At 45.8% G+C, this 21255-nt stretch overlaps 2 protein-coding genes across 3 annotated transcripts in view; one reads left to right on the plus strand and one right to left on the minus strand.

Moving 5' to 3' along the window:
• LOC118350846 (uncharacterized) overlaps nt 1-21255 on the plus strand; it is a 57626-nt gene that overhangs the window by 30750 nt on the left and 5621 nt on the right. The gene's annotated exons all lie outside the window — the stretch shown is intronic.
• On the minus strand, nt 13163-20882 carry GPX7 (glutathione peroxidase 7). 2 transcript variants are annotated; one of them, XM_049094279.1, is made up of 4 exons: nt 20690-20862; nt 20025-20069; nt 15636-15897; nt 13163-14031 (listed from the first exon to the last, which is right to left on the minus strand). In XM_049094279.1, exons 1-4 carry the CDS (start codon nt 20819-20821, stop codon nt 13868-13870), a joined length of 603 nt encoding a protein of 200 aa, XP_048950236.1. In that variant the 5' UTR covers nt 20822-20862; the 3' UTR covers nt 13163-13867. The 2 variants fall into 2 exon arrangements, with proteins under 2 accessions (XP_048950236.1, XP_025275823.1); XM_025420038.3 differs by lacking the exon at nt 20025-20069 and having other exon boundaries at nt 20690-20882.

The following is a 21255-nucleotide window of genomic DNA, read 5'->3' on the forward strand; positions in this document are numbered from 1 at the left end:
GAATACCAGTTATATAGAATCATTATCAAAATATTTTGTAAAGATTTTATTTGTTTATTTGAGAGATATAGATAGAGAACACAAGCTGGGTGGAGAGGGCGAGAGAAGACTCCTCGCTGAGCACACAGTCCGATGTGGGGCTTGATCCCAGGACCCTGAGATCATGACCTGAGCTGAAGTCAGATGTTTAACCGACTGAGCCACCCAGGTGCCCCTCAAAGTACTTTTTAAAAAATATTTATTTTGTGAATGTCTTTTTAAAACATTAAATAAGATCTAGTTATTGGAATTTTGAGGTAATGAATGAGTGTAAAAAGTATTTCAATTTCAAGTATATTGCAATTATAATGCAATACAAAACTATCATTTCTATTGGTGACAAAGTCACAGATACTGCTAAATAGTACTGTGATTTTTTTGCTTCCCTCCATGACAGAAAGAAATGCTAAATTCCAATTAGAGGTTAGTGAAAACAGGATGTAATTTTTTTCCCACTCTAAGTTCATGGACCACCCCTGCCAAACTCTTACCATGGAGCCTTTGGGCTCTGTGGAGCCTGTGCTAAAATTCTCTAGGTCTTCTGGCCTAACTCCTACTCTAATGCTGGTTCTTCCCGCAGGCACTTACTGTAGACCTACTAAGTGATTGGAAGTTTCCCATCTCCTATGTCACATAGTCCAGAAAACTTCTTATGAGATAGGTGTTATTCTTTCCACCTTGCAAAGTAACTGAGACTCAGGGAGGTTAAGTGATTTACTGAAAGCCACACAGCCAGTAACTGATCAGAGTCCTGTCCCACCAACTCCTTTGTCCCCAGCTGAGGTCTGGGGACCAGAATGTCCAATACCACAGGGGAAAGAAAGTAGAGGAAGGAGGGGTGAACAAGGAACGCTCACATTTATGGAGAACACACTGTAATCTTGAGATTGTGTTCTGTGCTTTTCATCCACTCCTTTAAAACTTAGAACCCTGTGCAGTATTACTCTCCCTGGTGTTTCTTTTTTGTTTGTTTGTTTGTTTGTTTTTTAGATTTATTTATTTATTTGAGAGGGAGAAAACATGAGCATGGGGAGGGGGAGGGGCAGAAGGAAAGGGAGAGAATCCTCAAGCAGACTCTCCACTGAGCTCAGAGCCTGAGGAAGGGCTTAACCCTGGAACCTGAGATCATGACCTGAGCAGAAATCAAGAGTCCAAAGCTCAACCAGCTGACCCAGCCACGTGCCCCTCCCCATTTAATATTTTTTTTTAAATAACAACATATGTATCATCATAAAACAAATTCGAAATTACAATAAGTTAAAAGAAAAAACAAAAATCACCCATAATCTCACCACACAAAAACAAATACTTCGGTATGGTGTCTTCTAGATACACAGACACATGCCCACACCACTATAGCAATAGGAAAACTGGGCCGAGGAGGTAGGGTAGCTTGCCCAACCGGGTAGGAGGAGCAAGCCCCGGTCACCTGCGGGGGCCCCAGGTGGGTCGCTTCCCCCTTCGGCACTGCGCAGGGCAGCAGTTACAGTTACCCGAGACCGAGGAGTGCCCAGCCTGGCCAGGGAGCCACGGCAGGAAGCCCCTTCCGAGCGGCTGTCACAGCAGGGCCCCTAGACCTCGGCAGCCCAGCCCCCTCGGAGACGGTCCGGAGGGCGAGGCCCCGCTGGGGTGCACAGTGGAGCCGGGGGCCGGTCCCCGCGGCCTCCTGCTGGGCGCTCGCTTCCCGTTGCCGCCTGTCCCGGCTGCTCCGCCTGGGTCCCCGCCCATCTCCCCGCCCAGCCCTGAGGTCGGGGTGCGGTCCCGCGGCCGTCCCTCTCAGTGCGGGTCCCCTCGGGGTCTCTCCCCTGATGCCCAGGACGGACCCTTTCCCTTCCTGTCCATACTAAGGCCCCTGCGTCTCGTCCTGGGAGAAGGGACTTTACCCGATGGAACATCCCACCCAGCGACAAATGGGGACCCAGGCTTTGATCTGATACCAGTCAAACTCTCTCCCGAATCTAGGTGACCACCCTTTAGGTTTAGCGTGTTTGTTAAGACACATAAAGCGATGTAAAGGATACTATAGGGACACCCACGTACCCTCCACTCAGTACACCGGCAGCCGCTCAAACGCGGAGCCACCCAGACGCTCCAACGTGAGATAAAAATTTAAAAAGAAATCATTATACGGCATGTATTCTGGAACCTATTTTTTTTCACTTAATCTTGTGTTTGTGAGCTTTGTCTGTACCGATGTGTATGCTCAATCTGGTTCATCCATTTTTGCTGCTGTGTAGTTTTCCACTTAGTAAATGTATGATTTATCCATTTTCTTAATATTTAGATTCCTTTCATGTTTTTTTTATTGCTATACAATGATGCTTTTCTTGAGGTTTTTTCTTCTTCTAAAATGAATTTTAGGGACGCCTGGGTGGCTCAGTGGTTGAGCGTCTGCCTTTGGCTCAGGTCGTGATCCTGGAGTCCCAGGATCGAGTCCTGCATCGGGCTCCCTGCAGGGAGCCTGCTTCTCCCTCTGCCTGTGTCTCTGCCTCATTCTCTGTGTCTCTCAGGAATGAATAAATAAATAAAATCTTTTAAAAATGTAGAATGTTAAAAAAAGAAAATATAGTGAATTTTATTGAGGTATATTATATAAACAAGAGAACATACCTATTTTTAGGTTTTAAAGCTCAGTGAGTTTGACAAATATACACATTGGTGTGCTTACCACCGTAGTCTAGTACAGCACATCTCCGTCACCCGTCCTCACCCTTGCGCCCCTCTGCAGTTAGCTGTCCTCCCCACCCCAGCTCTGCCTTCCGGCCACTCTCTGCTCTCTGTGTTCCTAGAAGTGAGTTTTGCCCTTCATGAACTCTGTTAGTGGACTTGGATAGTACGTCTTCTTTGTGTCTGCCTTCCTTTCCTCACCCCAGCGCCTTTGAGATACTCAGAGATTATTGTGTATACAAATAGTTCTTCCTTTTTATTGCTGAATACTTGGAAATACACTCATTATATGGAAATACTACAATTTGTTTATCCATTCAACCATTAATAGGCATTTGGGTTATTTCCAGGTTGGGACTATTATGAATAAAGTTGCTATACACATTTTGCGTGTATGCACACGCATGTGCACACATATATTTTCATTTCTCTTGGGTGAATACTTAGGAGTGGAATTTCTGGGTGATATAGTAGATGCATGTTTAACTTTATAAGAATTCACCAAACTGTTTTCCAGGGGCTGTACCATTTTACATCCCCACCAAAAATGTATAAGAGTCAGGGCTCCAGGGGCACCTGGGTGACTATGTTGGTTAAGCATCTGACTCTCGGTTTGGGCTCAGGTCAAGATCTCAGGGTGGTGAGATAGAACCCTGTAGGGCTCTGCACTCAGCATGGAGTCTGCTTCAGATTCTCTCTGTCCTTCTTCCTGTACCCCTTCCGCTTGTGCTCTCTCTCTCTCTCTTAAATAAATAAATCTTTCTTTTATTATATTTTTAAAATATTTTATTTATTTATTCATGAGAGACTCACAGAGAGAGGCAGAGACACAGGCAGAGGGAGAAGCAGGCTCCATGCAGGGAACCCGATGTGGGACTTTATCCCAGGACCCCAGGATCACACCCTGGACCGAAGGCAGATGCTAAACCACTGAGCCACCCAAGTGTCCCTACATTTACCTTTCTGAGTTAGTTTTTGTGTCTAGTGTAAAGCAATGGTTGAAGTGCACTTTTACATATGGATATCCAATGGCACCTGGCTGGCTCAGTGACAAGAGTGGGTGACTCTTGATCTCAGGGTTGTGAGTTCAAGCCCCATATTGGGTGTAGAGGTTACTTAAATAAGTAAAACTTTAAAAATACATATGGATCCAGTTGTTCCAAAATCATCCTTTGAATAGATTGTTTTTTCTTGCATTGAATTAACTTGGCACCTTTGTCAAAAGTCAATTAATCAAAAATGGGTGGATTTACCTCTGGATTCTCCATTTCATTAATCGGAATCTATCCTTAAGCCAATATGATTCTGTCTTTATTACTGTGGCTTTATAAGTAAGTTTGAAATCAGGTAGTATAAATCCTCTTTGTCTTATTTTTCAAAATTGTTTTAGTAATTCTAGGTCCTTGCATTTCCATATAAGTTTTTTTTTTTAAGTTTTATTTATTCAAGTAATCTCTACATTCAACATGGGGCTCAAACTCAGTACTTGAAGATCAAGAGCTGAATGCTCTTCCAATTGAGCCAGCCAGGTGTGCCCATATAAGTTTGAAAATCAGTTTATCAGGGGGGCTTAAGTGACTCAGTCAGTTGGGCATCTGCCTTTGGCTAGGGTCATGGTCTTGGGATCCTGGGATGGAGCCCTGCATTGGGCTCTCTATTTGGCAGGGAGTCTGCTTGTCCCTCCACCCCACCCCCCACTCCTGCTTTCTCTCTCAAATAAATAAAAAAAATCTTAAAAAAAAAAAAAAAAAAGAATCAGCTTGTCAATTTCTGCCCCTTAAAAAATCCTGCTGGGATTTTGCTTAGGATTATGTTTAATGAATAGATAGACTTGGAGTGAATTAGCATCTTAATATTTAGTTTCCCAATCCATAAACATGGTATATCTCTTCATTTATTTAGCTCTTCTGTAATTTCATCAATGCTTTGTACTCTTATGTAAGGTCTTGTACATATTTTGTAAAATTTATCCCTTTTTTCTATTTTCGATGCTATTGTGAATGACATTTTTTAAAAGGTTTTATTTACTTATTCATGAGAGACACACAGAGAGAGAGACAGAGACATAGGCAGAAGGAGAAGCAGGCTCCCCTTGGGGACTCAATCCCAGAACTCATGATTCTAGAGTCTCCAAAGGCAGGCTCTCTCTCAACTGCTGAGCCACCCAGGCATCCTGTGAATGACATTTTTAATGTGATTGTCCAATTGCTTGTTGCTAGTAAAAGAAATACAATTTATTTTTTTGTATTCACCTTGTATTCTGAGAACTTACTAAATTCACTTAGTAGTTCTAGTAGCTTTTTTGTAGACTACTTTTAAGATTTTTTATGTTAATACAAAAACATAATTTATTCACAGACAACATGTTTTACTTTTCCTTTCCAGTTTATGCCATTTAAGTTTTTTTTCTTGTTTTATTACATTATCTAGGATCTCTAGTATAATGTCAAAAAAATTCTTTTGAGTTTTGAGGCAGATTGTGCACTTTTTTTATCTGCACTTGATTATTTTCCTCACTTATCAGCAGAGATTTTCTGAAGGCTTGACCTGGGCTGTTGAAATAGCCCCAGTGATTCCAGTTTTACTTCTAAAATCTGAACTCTCCCTATCCCTCCAATTATACCTGACTCTCCTTTCCTAGAGGAAGCTTCTGATTTAATCAGACCTGAGAAGGGAGCCTCCTCTCCCAGGTTTTTGTTCATGTAGCTCCCCCCTTGTACTTACCTAAATCCTTTCCACCCTTCAATGTTCAGCTTTAAAAAAAAAGCCCCTTCTGCAAGAAGCCCTTCTGTGAGCAATTCTCAGGGCATTGTTCTTTTTTACATTATTTGTTGTTCTGACTATATGTACCATTCACTGAACATCTTCCATGTACTATTATCTCACTTAGCAATTATAGCTTCAGACTACAGGCTCCTCTTTGATGGAAGTTGCACATGCTTTAGTCCCAGTTTCACCGCACTCAGCTTAGGGTCTTCTTGAAGGCAGGGCTGCTGCTTTGTGTTGCCTTTACTCCTTTGTGCATAACAGGAAAAAAAAGGAACCTTTCCTATGGTCTGATGTAGGTCTATGCCAAAGGTAAGGCTGGGTAATTAGAGTTCAGGCCAGATTTCGATTTCCACTTGTCTCTTCTGCTGCACATCTTCAAAACCTGCATGGCCATAAGGGTCAACTATGCCTCAAGGAAGCAATTAATAACTGAACAGATCATTCTGAAATATGTATTTTAAATATAAATATGTAGGTATTATATATATTGAAACTCAGAGAGGTTAAACTACTCACCTCAGGACCCAGTCGGTTTTGTCCTGGGTCTGTCGGTCCCCAAAGCTCAAGGAAACACTGCCTTTGCCTATCTCCCTCTCTGGTTTCAACATTAGTCCAGCACTTTACATGTTAGTAAGCATTTTTCATGTTCACAGTTCTCTTTCAACCCACAGTCAGCCACTTCTGGAGTTTACTCCAAGATTTCTGCAGTCTGGGGTGAATGTCTTCCCTTGTTCCAGGACTATGTCTCTAACCCTAAACCCCTGTCCTAGCTGGAGTGTTATCAGAGTCCAGGAAGCAAAGAATAGGGAAAGGCAAGGATTCTGGTATGAGATCAGACTGTCTCTACTTGGCAATTGACTTCCTGGAAGAATTTGGACTTCTTACTTAGCCTCATCTGTAAAATGGAAGTCAAAATATCCAACCCTATAGGAATAATGTAGAGGTATGTGAGCACTCCTTCCACTTTGCTGAGAGCAAGGATTATGTCTCATGTCTTATGTCACACACAAGAAGACTGCAGCATTTATTTACAGGGGATTCTTAGTGATGTTTGTCAACCCTATGACAGGAACTGCTTTTTCTCTTGATCTTGGGCAAGTCTGTTCCCGTCTCTGAGCCTCAATTCCCTGTCTTTTAAATGGAGACAATAATACCTAAATAGCCATAGGAACTATCATTTACTGGATATTACTATGTGTCGGGCACTGCAGTGGTTTGTGGGTCTATTAGAATAGGCTTATGAGGTAAGTGCTATTAATATCCTCCATGTCCCAGAGAAAGACACTGAAGCCCAGAGAGGTAGAGTACTTTGTTTATGAGTCACCCAGCTGCTAAGCAGCAGAGCTGGGTTGTGAATCCTGCTTTGCAATTCTCTAAACTAGGATTTCTCAACCTATTGACATTTTGAGATAATTCTTTGTTGTGTTGGATAGTCCTGTGCATTACAGGATGTTTAGCAGCATCTGTGGCTTATACCCACTAGATGCCAGTAGTACCCATCCCCCAGTTGCAACAACAAAATATGTCTCCAGATATTGCCAAATGTTCCCTGGCAAGCAAAATCACCCTTAATTAAAAACCACTTGTCTATATTCTAGAGTCCTAGACAATGTCTTTCCTCTGCAATATGACCAAGCTAGGGAAGCTTCTTTCCCCACAAGAGTCAGTAAAGGAAGTCAACTGCAGACAAGTACTGCATTGGTGATAATACTGTTTCATATATGTTACAGCCCATTTCCACTTACAGAGTACCTTCTCATACATTAGTTTCTATGAATATTCCAGGTGAAGGAACATATAGACAAAGGTGTCTAGCACAGTCCCCAGTGCTTATTAGGTAAAATCTTGATTTTCTTTTATTGGCTAGTTGAAGCAATGATAGTTTAGTGGGGTTTAGTGACAGTTCCAAGTTTACACAGCTGGTAAGTGGGTACTGTCATTTGTCATGTCAATTAACCTGTTAACTATTGTTCTTAGGTTTTCTACTTTAATCCAAAGAGTTTCTGCTTTCATTGGGAGGAACAACGTAAATCAGAAGAGTTAGAATCTTTGTTTCCTGGAGTTGAAAGGAGCCTCCAGGCCATTAGCTCAACTCACTACTGTATGGTATTCAATCCAGGGAAGGGTTGCCAGGGTGGCTAGTTAAAATTGAATTTCAGGTAAACAACAAATAATTTTTTTTCAACAAATAATTTTTTAATAGAGGTATGTCCCATGATGATATCACTAATATCAAAGACAACTGTGGCCCTGATACTCCTGGAGAATGATGAGCAGGGCTCAATTGGCCATGCAGTCAGAATGGAGCACTTATATTCTAAGGGATTAGAGAAGGGGTTTCTGACTGGGCTTTCCCATATTGCTGAGATGGGTCATCTACTCTGTGGAGGGAGCCTACCAGATGCAGGGGTCCAGACAGTCCTTGGGACATTCAGAAAAACAATAGATGATGACCATGAGGTCAGTCAAATGACAAATGCCTTTTGAACACCTACTCTGAGCCAAGCATTTCTTTTTGTTTTGTTTTTTTTTAAGATTTTATTTATTCATGAGAGACACAGCAAGAGAGAAAAGCAGAAACATAGGCTAAAAGGGAAGCTGACTCCCTGCAAGGAGCCTGATGTGGGAATCGATCCCGGATCCCAGGATCACACCCTGGGCCAAAGGCAGACGTTCAACCGTTAAGCCACCCAGGCATCCCTGAGCCAAGCATTTCTTATACCCAAAGAATACAAGAGGGAGAGCAGTCCAGGTGGCTCAGAGGTTTAGCGCCGCCTTCAGCCAAGGGAGTGATCCTGGAGACCCGGGATCGAGTCCCACGTCGGGCTCCCTGCATGGAGCCTGCTTCTCCCTCTGCCTGTGTCTCTGTGTCTCTCATGAATGAATGAATGAATGAATGAATGAATATATATATATATATATATATAAAATACAAGAGGGATAAGGCAATATCAATATAGCAATATCAAGGAAAGTGAGAAAATTTTCTACCTATGTGATCGGAGGAAGGAATAAAGAGAATATGGCAAGAAATTGAGGAACATAAAGCACAAGGACTTTGAATGGCATACTAAGGAACTGAGCCTTTACTCCAAGAATAGGAATGGAGGACACATTGAAGCAAAATGATGATATGGTCAGGTTTGCTTTTTTGGACCATCATTTAGCTTGTGATGTGAAGGATGGATTGAAGGAGGGAGTTGGAACCAAGATGATGAGCTAGAAGGATGAGAAATCTTGAGTTAGGATAATAATAGCAGGAAGAAGGAGAGGGGAGAGATTTGAAAGATATTAAGATGTGGGGCTTTGTGTTCCTGCCCCCCCCCCAACTATTAGGACTATTTGTTCTCCCCTTCTTCTATGTTAATGAAACTCTCAATTTTCATCTGGGCACATGGCCATACAAGTAAAAACTTTATTTCTCAGTGATCCTTGTCTGAGTGGCTATTTGGTTAAGTTCTTCTGACCTGGAGGATGTGCTGTAGTGCCCTAACATAAAAGTAGAGGATGGAGGGGCACCTGGGTGGCTCACTTGGTTGAGCACCTGACTCTTGGTTTCAGCTCAGGTAAATGATTTCAGGGTGGTGGGATTGAGCCCCACGTTGGGCTCTGTGCTCAGCTTGAGATTCTCTCTCTCCCCCTCTCTCTCTCTGCATCTCCCCCTCTTCACACATTCTTAAACAAATAAATTTTTTAAATCTTCTTTTTAAAAAAAGATACAAGGTTGAGGTGGTCAGCTCTCTTGGGTTGTGCAAATGATGTCACTATCCTAGGGATGGCAAAGCCATTAGCCTAGCTAAAGGTCCAACTTTTACATATCGTAAAGTTGTGGCTTTAGCCACTGAGCCACCGAAGTGTCTCCTTTCCCCTAACTCTTATTAAAGTTTCAATTCTTGGGTGCCTGGGTGGTTCTAGTCGGTTAAGCGTCTGCTGGGCTCAGGTCATGATCCCAGGGTCCTGGGATGGAGCCCCACAGCTGGCTCCCTGCTCAGTGGGGAGTCTGCTTCTCCCTCCTCCTTTGCCCCTCACCACCTGATTCACGTGCACACACTCTCTCAAATAAATAAAATCTTAAAAATAAATAAATAAAATTTCAGCTCATGGCTTAAATGGCATTCATCAGGGAGATTTCTGAACTCCAGAATAGCTCCAGTGCCAGTCTTTCTGTACTTCTTCCCTGCGCTTGTCATAATTATGTAATAATTGGTGTAATTATTTGCTTAATGTTTGTCTTTCCCACTAATGTTTGTCTTTCCCACTATTCTCTAAGTGCCATGACAGCTAGGAACATGCCTGTTCTGTTCACTGATGTATCCCTAGAACGTAGTGCAGAACTCGACACATAAACAGTGCTGAAGACATATTTGTTAATGAATGAATGTCCCTTTCAACCATAACTTTCCAGAAAGTACCCTCATCAGTATACTCTCTTCTTAGCACACTCTAGCCCAGCTCAGAGAGGTCCTCCTTTCTTGAAGGACCTGGGACCAGTTGATGTTGGAAAAGGAGAAGTCAGCCAAACACAAAAAGGCCTTTTTCATACCCACAGCGAGAAGTGACCCTTTTCCAAACTCCTAACTCGTGGTCTCTGGTTTGCTAATCTACTCTGAACTAATAGCAGATAGCTAAGGGAACAGTAATAAGACTTAAGCAGACAACATATTGATTAAAAATTAAGCTTGGCAAATAGTTAAAGTACTAAATGCTAAGATAAAACCTGATAAATATATTGCTTATAAACAAAGTGTTAGAAGATAACTAAAGTGTTAGTTGAAACTCAAATATTAACTACTCAACTGTTAGCTGATTACCAATAGATTAATTAATTTATTTTTTTTTTTTTAAATTTTTATTTATTTATGATAGTCACACAGAGAGAGGAGAGAGGCTGAGACACAGGCAGAGGGAGAAGCAGGCTCCATGCACCGGGAGCCTGATGTGGGATTTGATCCCGGGTCTCCAGGATCGCGCCCTGGGCCAAAGGCAGGCGCCAAACCGCTGCGCCACCCAGGGATCCCCCAATAGATTAATTTAAAACTAAATTGTTAGCAGATACTGATTAGCCAATGATGAAGGTGACAGTTGATAAGGATTTAAAGAGATTTATTCCCCCTAGGGAACCCTTGCACAGTAGAGAGGACATGGGAGCATCAAAAAGCTGATAGAGCATAGGAATGACAGCCTAATTGGGCCTGCAGAATCCTCAGCTGGACTTTAAATTTCCGGGGGAAACTGCTCATCTTTGGTTTCTAGATAGATTCTAGTCAGGGACAGTATGGAGCTGGTGCTCGAAATGCTTACTTTATAATTAAATTATATATGCTAAGGGCCAGGCACTGTGCTAAGGAGAGGAGAGCAGTTGCTTAAATAATAAAAATGTAGTGAGTGAGTGGTATGTGAAAGGAAAGGTTGTGGGGTTTGCAAAGGCTCAGTGGAAGAGAGACAGTATCTCAGGGAGAGATGATGAGTTTCGTTCTGGACATGTTGAACTGAAATCTCAGTAGACATGCCTAGTAGGCAGGTGACTATGAGTCCAGTGTAGATATAAGGTAGAGATTTGGGTGTCAGTAGGGCATAGATGGCGGGGTGCCTGGGTGGCTCAGTTGTTAAGTGCCTGACTCTTGATTTCAGTTCAGGTAATGATCTTAGGGTTATGGGATTGAGCCCCATGACAGGCTCCATGCTCAGCTTAGAGTCTGCTTGAGATTCTCTCTCCTGGGACGCCTGGGTGGCTCAGCGGTTTAGCGCCTGCCTTCAGCTCAGGGCCTGATCCTGGAGACCTGGGATGGGGTCCCATATTAGGCTCCCAGTATGGAGCCTGCTTCTCCCTCTGCCTGTGTCTCTGCCTCTTTCTGTGTGTCTCTCATGAATAAATAAAATTAAATAAATAAATAAATAAATAAATAAATAAATAAATAAAAATTTTTTATTTTTATTTTTATTTTTTATTTTTTTTAATAAAAATTTTTTAAAAGTTTCCTCTCACTATCCCTCTGCCCCAACCCCTGCTAGCTCTAAATAAATAAATAAATAAAATGTTTTTTTGAAAATAGGGCATTGATGGTGGTCAAACTAATGAGATGGCTGTGGAAGGGTACAGGGAGTGAGAAGGACCAGCCTGTTACCCTAAGGAAGACCAACAGGAAGGAGTAAACAGGAGGAAGAGACATCAGCAGATACTGAGGAGGAAGGAGCACTCAAAGAGAAAGGGGGAAAACCAAGAAAGGGAAGAGGATGAGTCAGGGAAAAGAATGCAGTCAGCAATGTCAGATGTGGCTGAGAGGTCAAGCGAGACAGGTCAGAGAGAGGTCCACTGAGAACGTGGTTCCGAGGTGTCCATCAGGAACATTTCTGTCATTGCTGTGTTTCATTGTGGGTGTGCGCACACAGCATATGTGGAGCTGGAACTTGGAGCAGGGTGTGTAAGGGCACCCTGGAGGCCACCATAGTGGGGCTCGTGGTCACTCACAGAGAGCCCTCATTTACTCTGGGTAGCTTTGGAGAGGGACCATTAAGGGACACTGAAAGAAGGATAAGCACAGTTTAACCCTTTCATTGTCCAGTGGGAAAATGGAAGACAGCAGAGAGGAAACAATTTGCTTGGTCTAGGAGTCAGGGGCACAGCCAGGACTTAAATCTGAGTTTCCCTTCTAGAAGAGTGACCTTGGGAGGAGTGGACATGAAATTCTTATTGGCTAAGGAATTATCAGTCAGTGACTTTGTCTATCACCTCAGTTTTTAGCTGCCTCTTTTTATATTTCTATAAAAAAATACGTATTTTACATACAAAATTCAAACATTACAGAAATACTCAACAAAGACAGTGAAGATCTCCTGTTATCCCCTTTCCCCTGACTCCCTCATTGACAACCACCATATTAAGGTGGTCGACGGGCACCTGAGTGGCTCAATTGGTTAAGTGTCTAACTTTAGCTCAGGTCTTGATCTCAGGGTCCTGGGGTTGAGCCCCAGGTCAGCTCTGCCTTTCGCTTCCCACTGAGCCAGTCCCTCTGCTTCTCCCTTTTCATGCTCTCTCTCTCAAATAAGTAAATAAAATCTTTAAAAAAAAATAGTTTGGTCCATATTCTCTCTCTTCCTCACTTAACACTAAAAATTTTTGATAAAAATATTATACTTCCTTATTCTGGATTTTTTAAATAATATTTTATTTTGGGATATCTGGGTGGCTCAGCAGTTGAGTGTCTGCCTTGGGCTCAGGGCCTGATCCCGGATTCCCAGATCGGATCCAGTCCTGCATCAGGCTCCCTGCGAGGAGCCTGCTTCTCCTCCCTCTTCCTTCGTCTCTGCCTCTCTCATGAATAAATAAAATCTTTAAAAAATAAATAAATAAGAAAAATAAATAAATAAATAAAAAATAAAAAATAAATAAATAAGAAATAAAAGATACTGCCAAATCACCCACTTGTGCCAGTTCATTGTCCCACCAACAGGTATTATGAATGCCCATCTCCCCACAACCTTACCAGCTATGGGTATTATCATTTAAAAAATCTTTCCAACTTTAGTGAGGCTGAATATCTTCTCATAGCCTTATTATCCTTCTACAATATTCATTGAATTATCTATTTATAACCTCTGCTTATTTATTATTATTGAGTACTTTCAGTCAGTGAGTTCTTATTGGGCAATAATGATTGGCTCGATAAAAAAAAAAAAATAGGAAGTCTTTGTACCAAATTGCTAACAGTATTTATTTACCTCCAGGGAATGAGATATAGAAAATGAGGAGGGGGGATATCTTCATTTTTATTTTACATCATTCTGTGTTATTTTACAATCTACATGCATTACTTTTGTAATTTAAAAAATAATACAGAGGAAAACAATTACAACAACAAATAAATCTTTGGCCTGGATTCTCAATGGCTGGAAATTCATGTTGGGCACAAGTTTTTATTGATTACAAGTTATTTTTTGGTTTATATGCAAAAAAAAAATTATTGAATGACTCCTAATAAGCTGGCACTGCCCTAGGCACTTTAATAGATCTTTCATCCTCATCCTCACAACGGCCCTGTGAGGTAGGAAATGGTCCCATTTTACAGAGTTCTTAATAGGCAGGAGATTATTGCTTGATATACTTCTATTTGCCACATGTTTTCACGGGCTAGAGGTTCTTATTGGCTGGTGATTCATTGGTCAAGAGCTCTCATCGGCCAAGAGTTCCGATAAGTTGTTCTAAGACTCAAGTAATCCAAAATACTAGAAAATTTCCCCCTTAGGAGTAATAGGGAAGGTGGGATAAAAGTGGAGTCCATAGGCCCTCCCTCCAAGCACCATTGAGCACCACTGAGTTTGCTTTGGTCACCTATTCAAGGTGGAAGACGGAGGGAGAGTAGGGAATGGGACAGTGGGAGAGGAGAGAAAGTGGTTATAAGTCTTCTCGCTTCTTCAAGATGAGCTTCCTCACAAGTGCTGTGATCTGGGGCCTGATATCTTCCACCGACACAGTTGGGTCCCAAGCCCCTACTACCTTTCCATCTGGGGCCACTAGGTATTTCCAGAAGTTCCAGGTGGGCTCCTTCCCAGAAGTCTCTAGAGAAAAAGGAAGAAAGAGAGCAAAGTGTGCTTCCCCTGTATCCCCTCTCCTGGAATTCCACTACCAGTGTCCATCCTTCCCTTGAAGCAGTGGTTCTGTTGGTAAGAATTAACTTTTTAAAATCCTGATGCCCAGTCCACACCCAGACTACTTTTTTAAGATTTATTTATTTATTTATGATAGACACAGAGAGAGAGAGAGAGAGAGAGAGAGAGGCGCAGAGATACAGGAGGAGGGAGAAGCAGGCTCCATGCAGGGAGCTCGAGATGGGACTCGATCCTGGAACTCCAGGATTGCACCCTGGGCCGAAGGCAGGCGCCAAACCACTGAGCCACCCAGGGGTCCCCACACCCAGACTACTTAAATCAGAATCTCTGGTAGTAAGATTCAGGGATCAGTATTTTTTAAAAGCTCTCCAGGAGATGCCAGTATGGCCCCAACGTTGAGAACTATTGCTTTAGGATTCTGTTAAGTGTTTGATAAAAGCAGTATCAGCTCCTCCTTTCTTAATGATCTCAAACTACTGAATAGTCTACAGCTATTCTCTAACGAAATCTTAATGGTTTCCAAATGTTAATCTGTGGACTGGTTGCATCTGAATCATGGTGGTGGGGGGGAGATGGTGTGGGGTGGTGGTGGGGGGTGGTTAATATAGACAGATTCTTGGGATACTCGGGTGGCTCAACAGTTGGACATCTGCCTTCGGCTCGGGGTGTGATCTTGGGATCAAGTCCCACATCAGGCTCTCTGCAGGGAGATGTCGGTGTCTCTGCCTCTCTGTGTGTCTCTCATGAATAAATAAAATCTTTAAAAAATATATATAAAGAGATTCTCAGGCCCTACTTCAGTAGGTCTCAGGCTAACCCACTTTTAAGAGCTCCCCAGTTGCTTCTAAAGCAATATTAGATTTGATCTATAACTATGAGACCCAGAAAAAGTACTAATAAAAACATAGGGGAATAAACAAATACTAGGATTGACTCATAGAACAAAATTCAAATCTGCCTCGGTAAGGGATCCTTTGTTTGCTATACTGTTGTTTTTCATCTACTCCTCCAGGCGAATGGGGGGTGGCGGTAGGGATTTGAAGGCATCAGAAGCATGGAGCAGGACAGGGCAAAAATGGAGCCCAGAAAGGAAGAGAAAGGCCCAAGGGAAGAAACAGGGCCATAGTGACAAGGTTGGCCTATGACCTCGTCTTGTGGTTCGGAGGCTTCTGGGGTTGCAGAAGGGATCTATTTCTGAAATATTAAGGTCTGGTATTTTTTGGCTCATGGCCTCCAGACTTGGCCCCTAACTCAGGGCAAGAGTCGCCCGTCCTGTCACTCTCTTGGCCAGCCTTCTCTGGGGATGTGGCTTGTTTTCTCTATCCTAAGCTCGCCTGATGCACACTGACGGCACCTGAGGGCCGGGTCTCCTTTAAGCAGCCCCGCGAATGAAAACAGGGTCCCAGCGAGGCCTGCAGGAGTGGGGGGGGCCTCAAGGGCCGGGTGGGGCTGCTCTCGATCGCCAGAGCCCAGGCGCCCCGCCGGCTCCGCAGGGCCCGTCACCCAGCCGGCCAGCGGCTTCTGCTGCGGGGCCGCGACCTCAGGGGACTCACGGGTCAGGTACTTGAAGGCCGGGTGCGCCCCGGTGCCCGTGACCGCGACCTTGCTGAACATGGGGAAGGAAACGCCGTAGGTGCGGCGGGCGAAGCTCTCGATCTCACGGTCGCCGTCAGGCTCCTGCTGGCCAAACTGGTTGCAGGGGAAGGCGAGCACCGTGAAGTGCCGGGGCCCCAGGTCCCTCTGCAGCTGCTGCAGGCTCCGGTAGTGGCCGTCAGTGAAGCCGCACGCGCTGGCCACGTTCACCACCAGCGACACCTGCAGCAGAAGCAACCGGACACATGCAGCCTGAGTGGTCGGGCCCTGGGTGCCCCGGGGCCTGACCTCCAGTGCCGGGTCACCCCGGGGGACCCTGACCTCCAGTGCCGGGTCGGGGTCGCCCCAGGGGCCCCTGACCTCCAGTGCTGTGTAGCACACAAGGGCAGCACCCCAATGGGCACCAACACGCCCACAGAGGTGCCCCACATCACACGTGCACGCACGTGTCTGAGGACAAGCCTCCGCCAGCCACAAAAATACATTTAGCACACATCACACAAAGCCCACCAACACACACATTTATAGAGGTGCACCCACGGGTGCGCTCACGTCCGGAGGCAACGTTGGGGAGTGCAAAGGTGGATGTGCGTTCAGGTTCGGGCCCAGTCGACTGCGCTCATCGCCCTAGTGGCCTCCCTTGCAATAGACCCACTGGAAACCCACGAGGGCAGGAGCTACGTCTGCTTCACTCCCAGGCGTGACACACGGAAAAGGCTCAGGAAGTGTTTGTTGAATGAATACATGTGCACACGTACACAATCACCTGCAGGGGTTGTAGATAGACATGGGGTTTCTTCATAAGAGGCCCTCAGGGCAACCCCATTTTGCCCCTCTCCCTCCAGCACACAAATACCACTCTCTTGAGTCACTAGACTAAACCTTAAATGTATTATCACCTTATAATAAATGTGTTTAACTATAGCCTTTAGGTGATAAATACAAAGCTGGCTGATAGAACTCAATTATAATACTGCATATAGAATTTTGGCACCAATGCTGTTTTTAGCTTCTAGTTATACATTGTTAAAGAATTCTTAAATCTTACCCTGTGTCTGAGCAGCCCAGCCCCATTCCTTTGGCCACTTCTTTAGAAGAGCCGGGATTATACTGGCTGGCTCCATAAAGAGAGTCCCCTCCCATAGGCAGCCTGGCCACGCACAGGCACAACTGCTCAGGCTACACACGGTTTCTCAACCTCAGCACTTCAGACATTTTGGGTCAGATATTCTTTGTTACACGGGGGCTGTCCTATTCATTGTACAGAGTTTAGCAGCATCGCTGGCCTCTACCCACCAGATGTCTAGTTTTGACAGTCCAAAATGTCTCCAAACATTGTTGCATGTGTCCTAGAGTAGGTGAGAACTACTGGGCTGGATGGTGAGAACACTGAGTTAGAACTCCCCTCCCCTGCTTCCACCAGGTAAGGAAGGACCCAGTCCATGGGGCCACAGATCATTAGGACAACCTCTCTCATTTGTGTCAGCATGTCATAGTCTGCCTGTGATAGGGAGAAACTAGGACCCTTAACTCCCTTCCCTAGTTAGGGGTCTTTCTCTTTTTTCTCTGCTGGATCCCTGAGCAATGAGAGCATGAAAGGTTGCTTATTTTTAATTTACATCTTGTGCATCTGCCCACTTTTTTGGAAGGAAATTCTACTTTTCCTTCCATACCTGAAACCTAAAAAGTTTATCTTTAAAGTGACCAAAACATGGATGGACAGACACATCCAAATGCACATAGTTTATATATATATATATATCTCCAAATATAGATACAGACTCAGGTGTGCACATAGGAGTAAACAAAGAAAGCATTAGCACACACACTACACTCAGGCCTCTACATGTGTAAGCTCATGTCCTAGACAAGCACATTCCCAGGCGGTCACTTATTATGCATCATACTCAACACTGGTCCGAATGACAGCCTTCCCAGTTGAGCCTGAGGGCACAAACCAAACAATCTTGCTCATGGCTTTGTCTCTGGGATTGGACTCAGTGCCAGGCAGGTACTGGAAGCCAGCAAACCTTTTTCAATGTTTAAAAAGACTATGGTAAAATACATATAATGAGCCAGTAGTTAGTAACAGCTTCCCTGAACTGCCTGTTTCTGATTTCCCTTTAAACCTGGCAGTTAAGGGCTTGGGCTTTAGAACTGGACTGCCTGGGTTAAAATTCTCACTCTATCTCCTAGTAGGTATGTGACTTTGTTCTTTTTTTCTCTTTCTTTCTTTTTCTTTCTTTCTTTCTTTCTTTCTTTCTTTCTTTCTTTCTTTCTTTCTTTCTTTCTTCAATTTTTTTTCTGATTGATTTATTGGCTTCTCATTCCCATGAGTGAAAATCCTTGGCTTTTTAGGAGTTACAATGACCTAGAGTATTTTTTTTTTAAGGATTTTATTTATTTATTCATGATAGACACACACAGAGAGAGGCAGAGGAAGAAGCAGGCTCCATGCAGGGAGCCAGATGTGGGACTAGATCCCGGGACTCCAGGATCATGCCTGGACCAAAGGCAGGCGCCAAACCGCTGAGCCACCCAGGGGTCCCCCTGACCTAGAGTATTAAAACATTCAGATTCTAAAGAATTCTGGGATAACTTCTCTGGATCTGTTCCTCACATTCTGAGTACTTTATTCTGAAAATAAATAGACTTTGTTCTATTTATGTCTTAGTACTTAATACCACCGTACTAAGAATTACCTTGTTCATTTCTCTGTTCCTGTTTATTGTCTCTCTCTTTTCCATTTCAGATACACTTTATTAAAGGGAAACTTGTCTGTTTTCTTCACCACTGTATCCTAAAGACTGGCCTAATACTTAGTATATAGTAGGTGCTCAATAATAAATAATGAATGAGGGCAGCCACGGTGGTGCAGGGGTTTGGCACCGCCTTCAGCCTGGGGCGTGATCCTGGAGACCTAGGATCGAGTCCCACGTTGGGCTCCCTACATGGAGCCTGCTTCTGTCTCTGCCTTTCTCTCTCTGTGTCTCTCATGAATAAATAAATAAAATCTTTAAAAATAAATAAATAAATAAATAAATAAATAAATAAATAAATAAATAATGAAGGAATGAATAGCAGAGTTGGTCAAGTGCTAAACCTGGGGCTTTGTCATGCCAACACTAGAAGGAAGGAGAGACCGGACGGAGAAGGCCTTCTCTTACTGGTTCTTTGTCCTCAGTCCTGGATGAGTTGCCCTGCTGGGTACAGTGCTTCTGATGGAGGAAAATGTTGGGGTTCAGAGCCAACAACCAAGAAACAATTCTTAAGACATTGTCGGTGCAAAACGGTGCTTTTATTAAAGCACAGGGACAGGACCCAGGGGCAGAAAGAGAGTGGCTGATTATATACACTTTCAAGTTGAGAGAGGGTTAGGGATAGCACAAATCTCCAAGGCATTTTGGAAGCAAGGTTTCCAGGATCCTGAGGGGGCTAACTATTGTTAGGAAAAGGTCAATTATTACTACTTAGTAAAAACCCAGTCATGAGACCCAGTCAAGGGTGCTTCTGATATACACCCTTCAGATGTATATCAGTGGCTCATTTGCTTGGATGATGATTGCCAACCTGTATCTTGGGGGGGGGGGGGGGGGGGTGGCAAGAGAAAAAAAAAAAGTTTCCGGAGGAATTTTTATATGTTAAAGCAGACTCAATGGATCCTGGGGGTCAGGCTAAGATTGTCTTTTGTTCTTAGCAAAGTGTCAACGTGGAGGCAGCTGAGCTCCTAGAGGAAAGTCACTCTACCTGTTTCAAGGACTTGTCAATGGGTTGTAGCAGTAAGGAAATTTAATTTTTTCTTTTGCCTTTGTTTCCCACATCACTTCCACACTGTCATCTCATTTGAAATTCACAACACATTAGGGAACAATTAGGACAAGGAACACCAGGACTCCCGCCATAATTTGGCATTTTAAGGTTTAGAAAGTGCTGATAGCCATTTCTTTGTGGTCCACCCAAATCTGGATGCTGTACCTATGTGTCCATTACCAACTCCCCACATTTCCCACACCAAGGCCCTAGGTAGGTCCATCTTTTTTTTCCATCCTTTTTGCCTCAAGCCCATTTTGAGAAATGGACTGTGAGTGCTCCCTATTACACACAGTGCAACATCTAGGCCTCTGAATATAGCGTTCAAGGCCCCTCTTGGGCCCTCCCTACTCTCTCCAGTCTCATCTTCCGCACTCAGCCTCACGCTTGATACTCCTGCCAGCAGGGCTGCTCGAAGCCCACCCACCCCTCCTCCTTCCTTGTTCATGTTGGTTTGCTTCTGAGCCTTGGTATGAACAGTTCTTTGCTTGGAATGCTCTTCTTGGGTCTTGCCACTCACTCTTGTTTCAAAGACTTACCCAGGCACATTTTCCCTGTGAGTCCTCTCTGAGCTGAGCTCCCGCCTTGGTGAGGAGACAGCTGTCAGCCTTGGGGGACTCTGGTAGCTCAGCCCCACTGCCATCTTAGGGTTTCGCCTAGAGAAGTCTACGGATGGATGGGGGAGTCCCCTCTCCGCTCTGCTTTGTGGAGCTGGGCGAAACCCTGGGCAAAGGCCTTTCCTCTGGGGCCTTGGTGTGGGCGCTGGAGCAAGGTGTGCGCGCACCTGAGCGCGTCCCTGCCGGGCTGCACGTGGCCTCCGCGGGGCTCTCAGAGGCCTGGGGAGCAGCACGGGCCCAGCGTGGGGGCGAAGGGGGCGGCGCTCTGCAGCCGGGGGACAGGGGCTGGGCCGGCCGGTCTGACTCCCTAGCCCAGGGCCGGGAGGGGAACCCGTCGGCGGACGGGGTTTCAGGTTTCCCTGCCCGGGCCGGGGCCACGTCGCCGCGGGGCTGAGGGCGGGGAAGGGGGAGAAGGGGGGACAGGGGGCCGGGCTGGGGGGGCAGCAGGCCGTGCCGGGGGCGGGGAGAGGAGCAGGCCCTGCGGGGGGGGGGGGCAGGCCCTGCCGGGAGGGGGGGCACCAGGCCCTGCCGAGGGGCGGGGGGGAGCAGCAGGCCCTGCCGGGGTCGCCCCGCGCGCCCGCACTCACCGAGCCGCGGTATTTCTCCAGCGACACCAGCTTGCCCCGGATGTTGACCGCCTGGAAGGCGTAGAAGTCCTGCTCCCGGGGCGCGCAGGCCGCAGCCCACAGGAGCAGCCACGCCGCCACCAGGGCCACCATGCCTGGCTCCGAGCAGGCAGCGCAGCGAGGGCGGAGTGGGCGCGGGGGGGCGGGGGCGGGGGCGGGGGCGGGGGCGGCCCCGGGGAGGGGCGGGGGGCAGGGGCGGCTCTAGGGAGAGGCGGGGGCGGGCAGGGGGGCAGGGGGCCCGGGGGCGCGGCGGGGGACCGGGCGGGGGGCGGCCGGGTGGGGGGAGGACCGGGAGGAGGAGGAGCGGGGACGGCCCCGGGGAGGGGGTCGGGGGGTGGGTCCGGGGGCCCGGGCGCGCCCCGCCCTCTGCCCACTGGCGCGGGTTGCGGCCGGGCCTCCGGTGCCCCCTGCGCCGGCCCCCGCGCGCCCGCAGCCCCGCAGCCCCGCAGCCCCGCAGCCGCGGCAGGGAGGCCCCGTCGGGGTGCAGGACGCCGCGACCCCGCAGCCCCCGGGGCACCCGCGCACCG

Source organism: Canis lupus, chromosome 15 (genome assembly GCF_003254725.2).
Source record: "Canis lupus dingo isolate Sandy chromosome 15, ASM325472v2, whole genome shotgun sequence".
NCBI classification, from domain to species: domain Eukaryota; kingdom Metazoa; phylum Chordata; class Mammalia; order Carnivora; family Canidae; genus Canis; species Canis lupus.

Bases quoted from the DNA above. Each gene is read 5' to 3' on its own strand.
- GPX7 (XM_049094279.1), bottom strand. From the start codon at position 20,821: ATGGTGGCCCTGGTGGCGGCGTGGCTGCTCCTGTGGGCTGCGGCCTGC. The intron at 20,070-20,689 runs GTGAGTGCGGGC...CTCCTCACCAAG, and splicing joins TGGAGAAATACCGCGGCTCG to GCGGGAGCTCAGCTCAGAGA. The intron at 14,032-15,635 runs GTGAGTCCCCTG...CTTTTTCTCTAG, and splicing joins GGCCTTCAAGTACCTGACCC to AGACTTCTGGGAAGGAGCCC.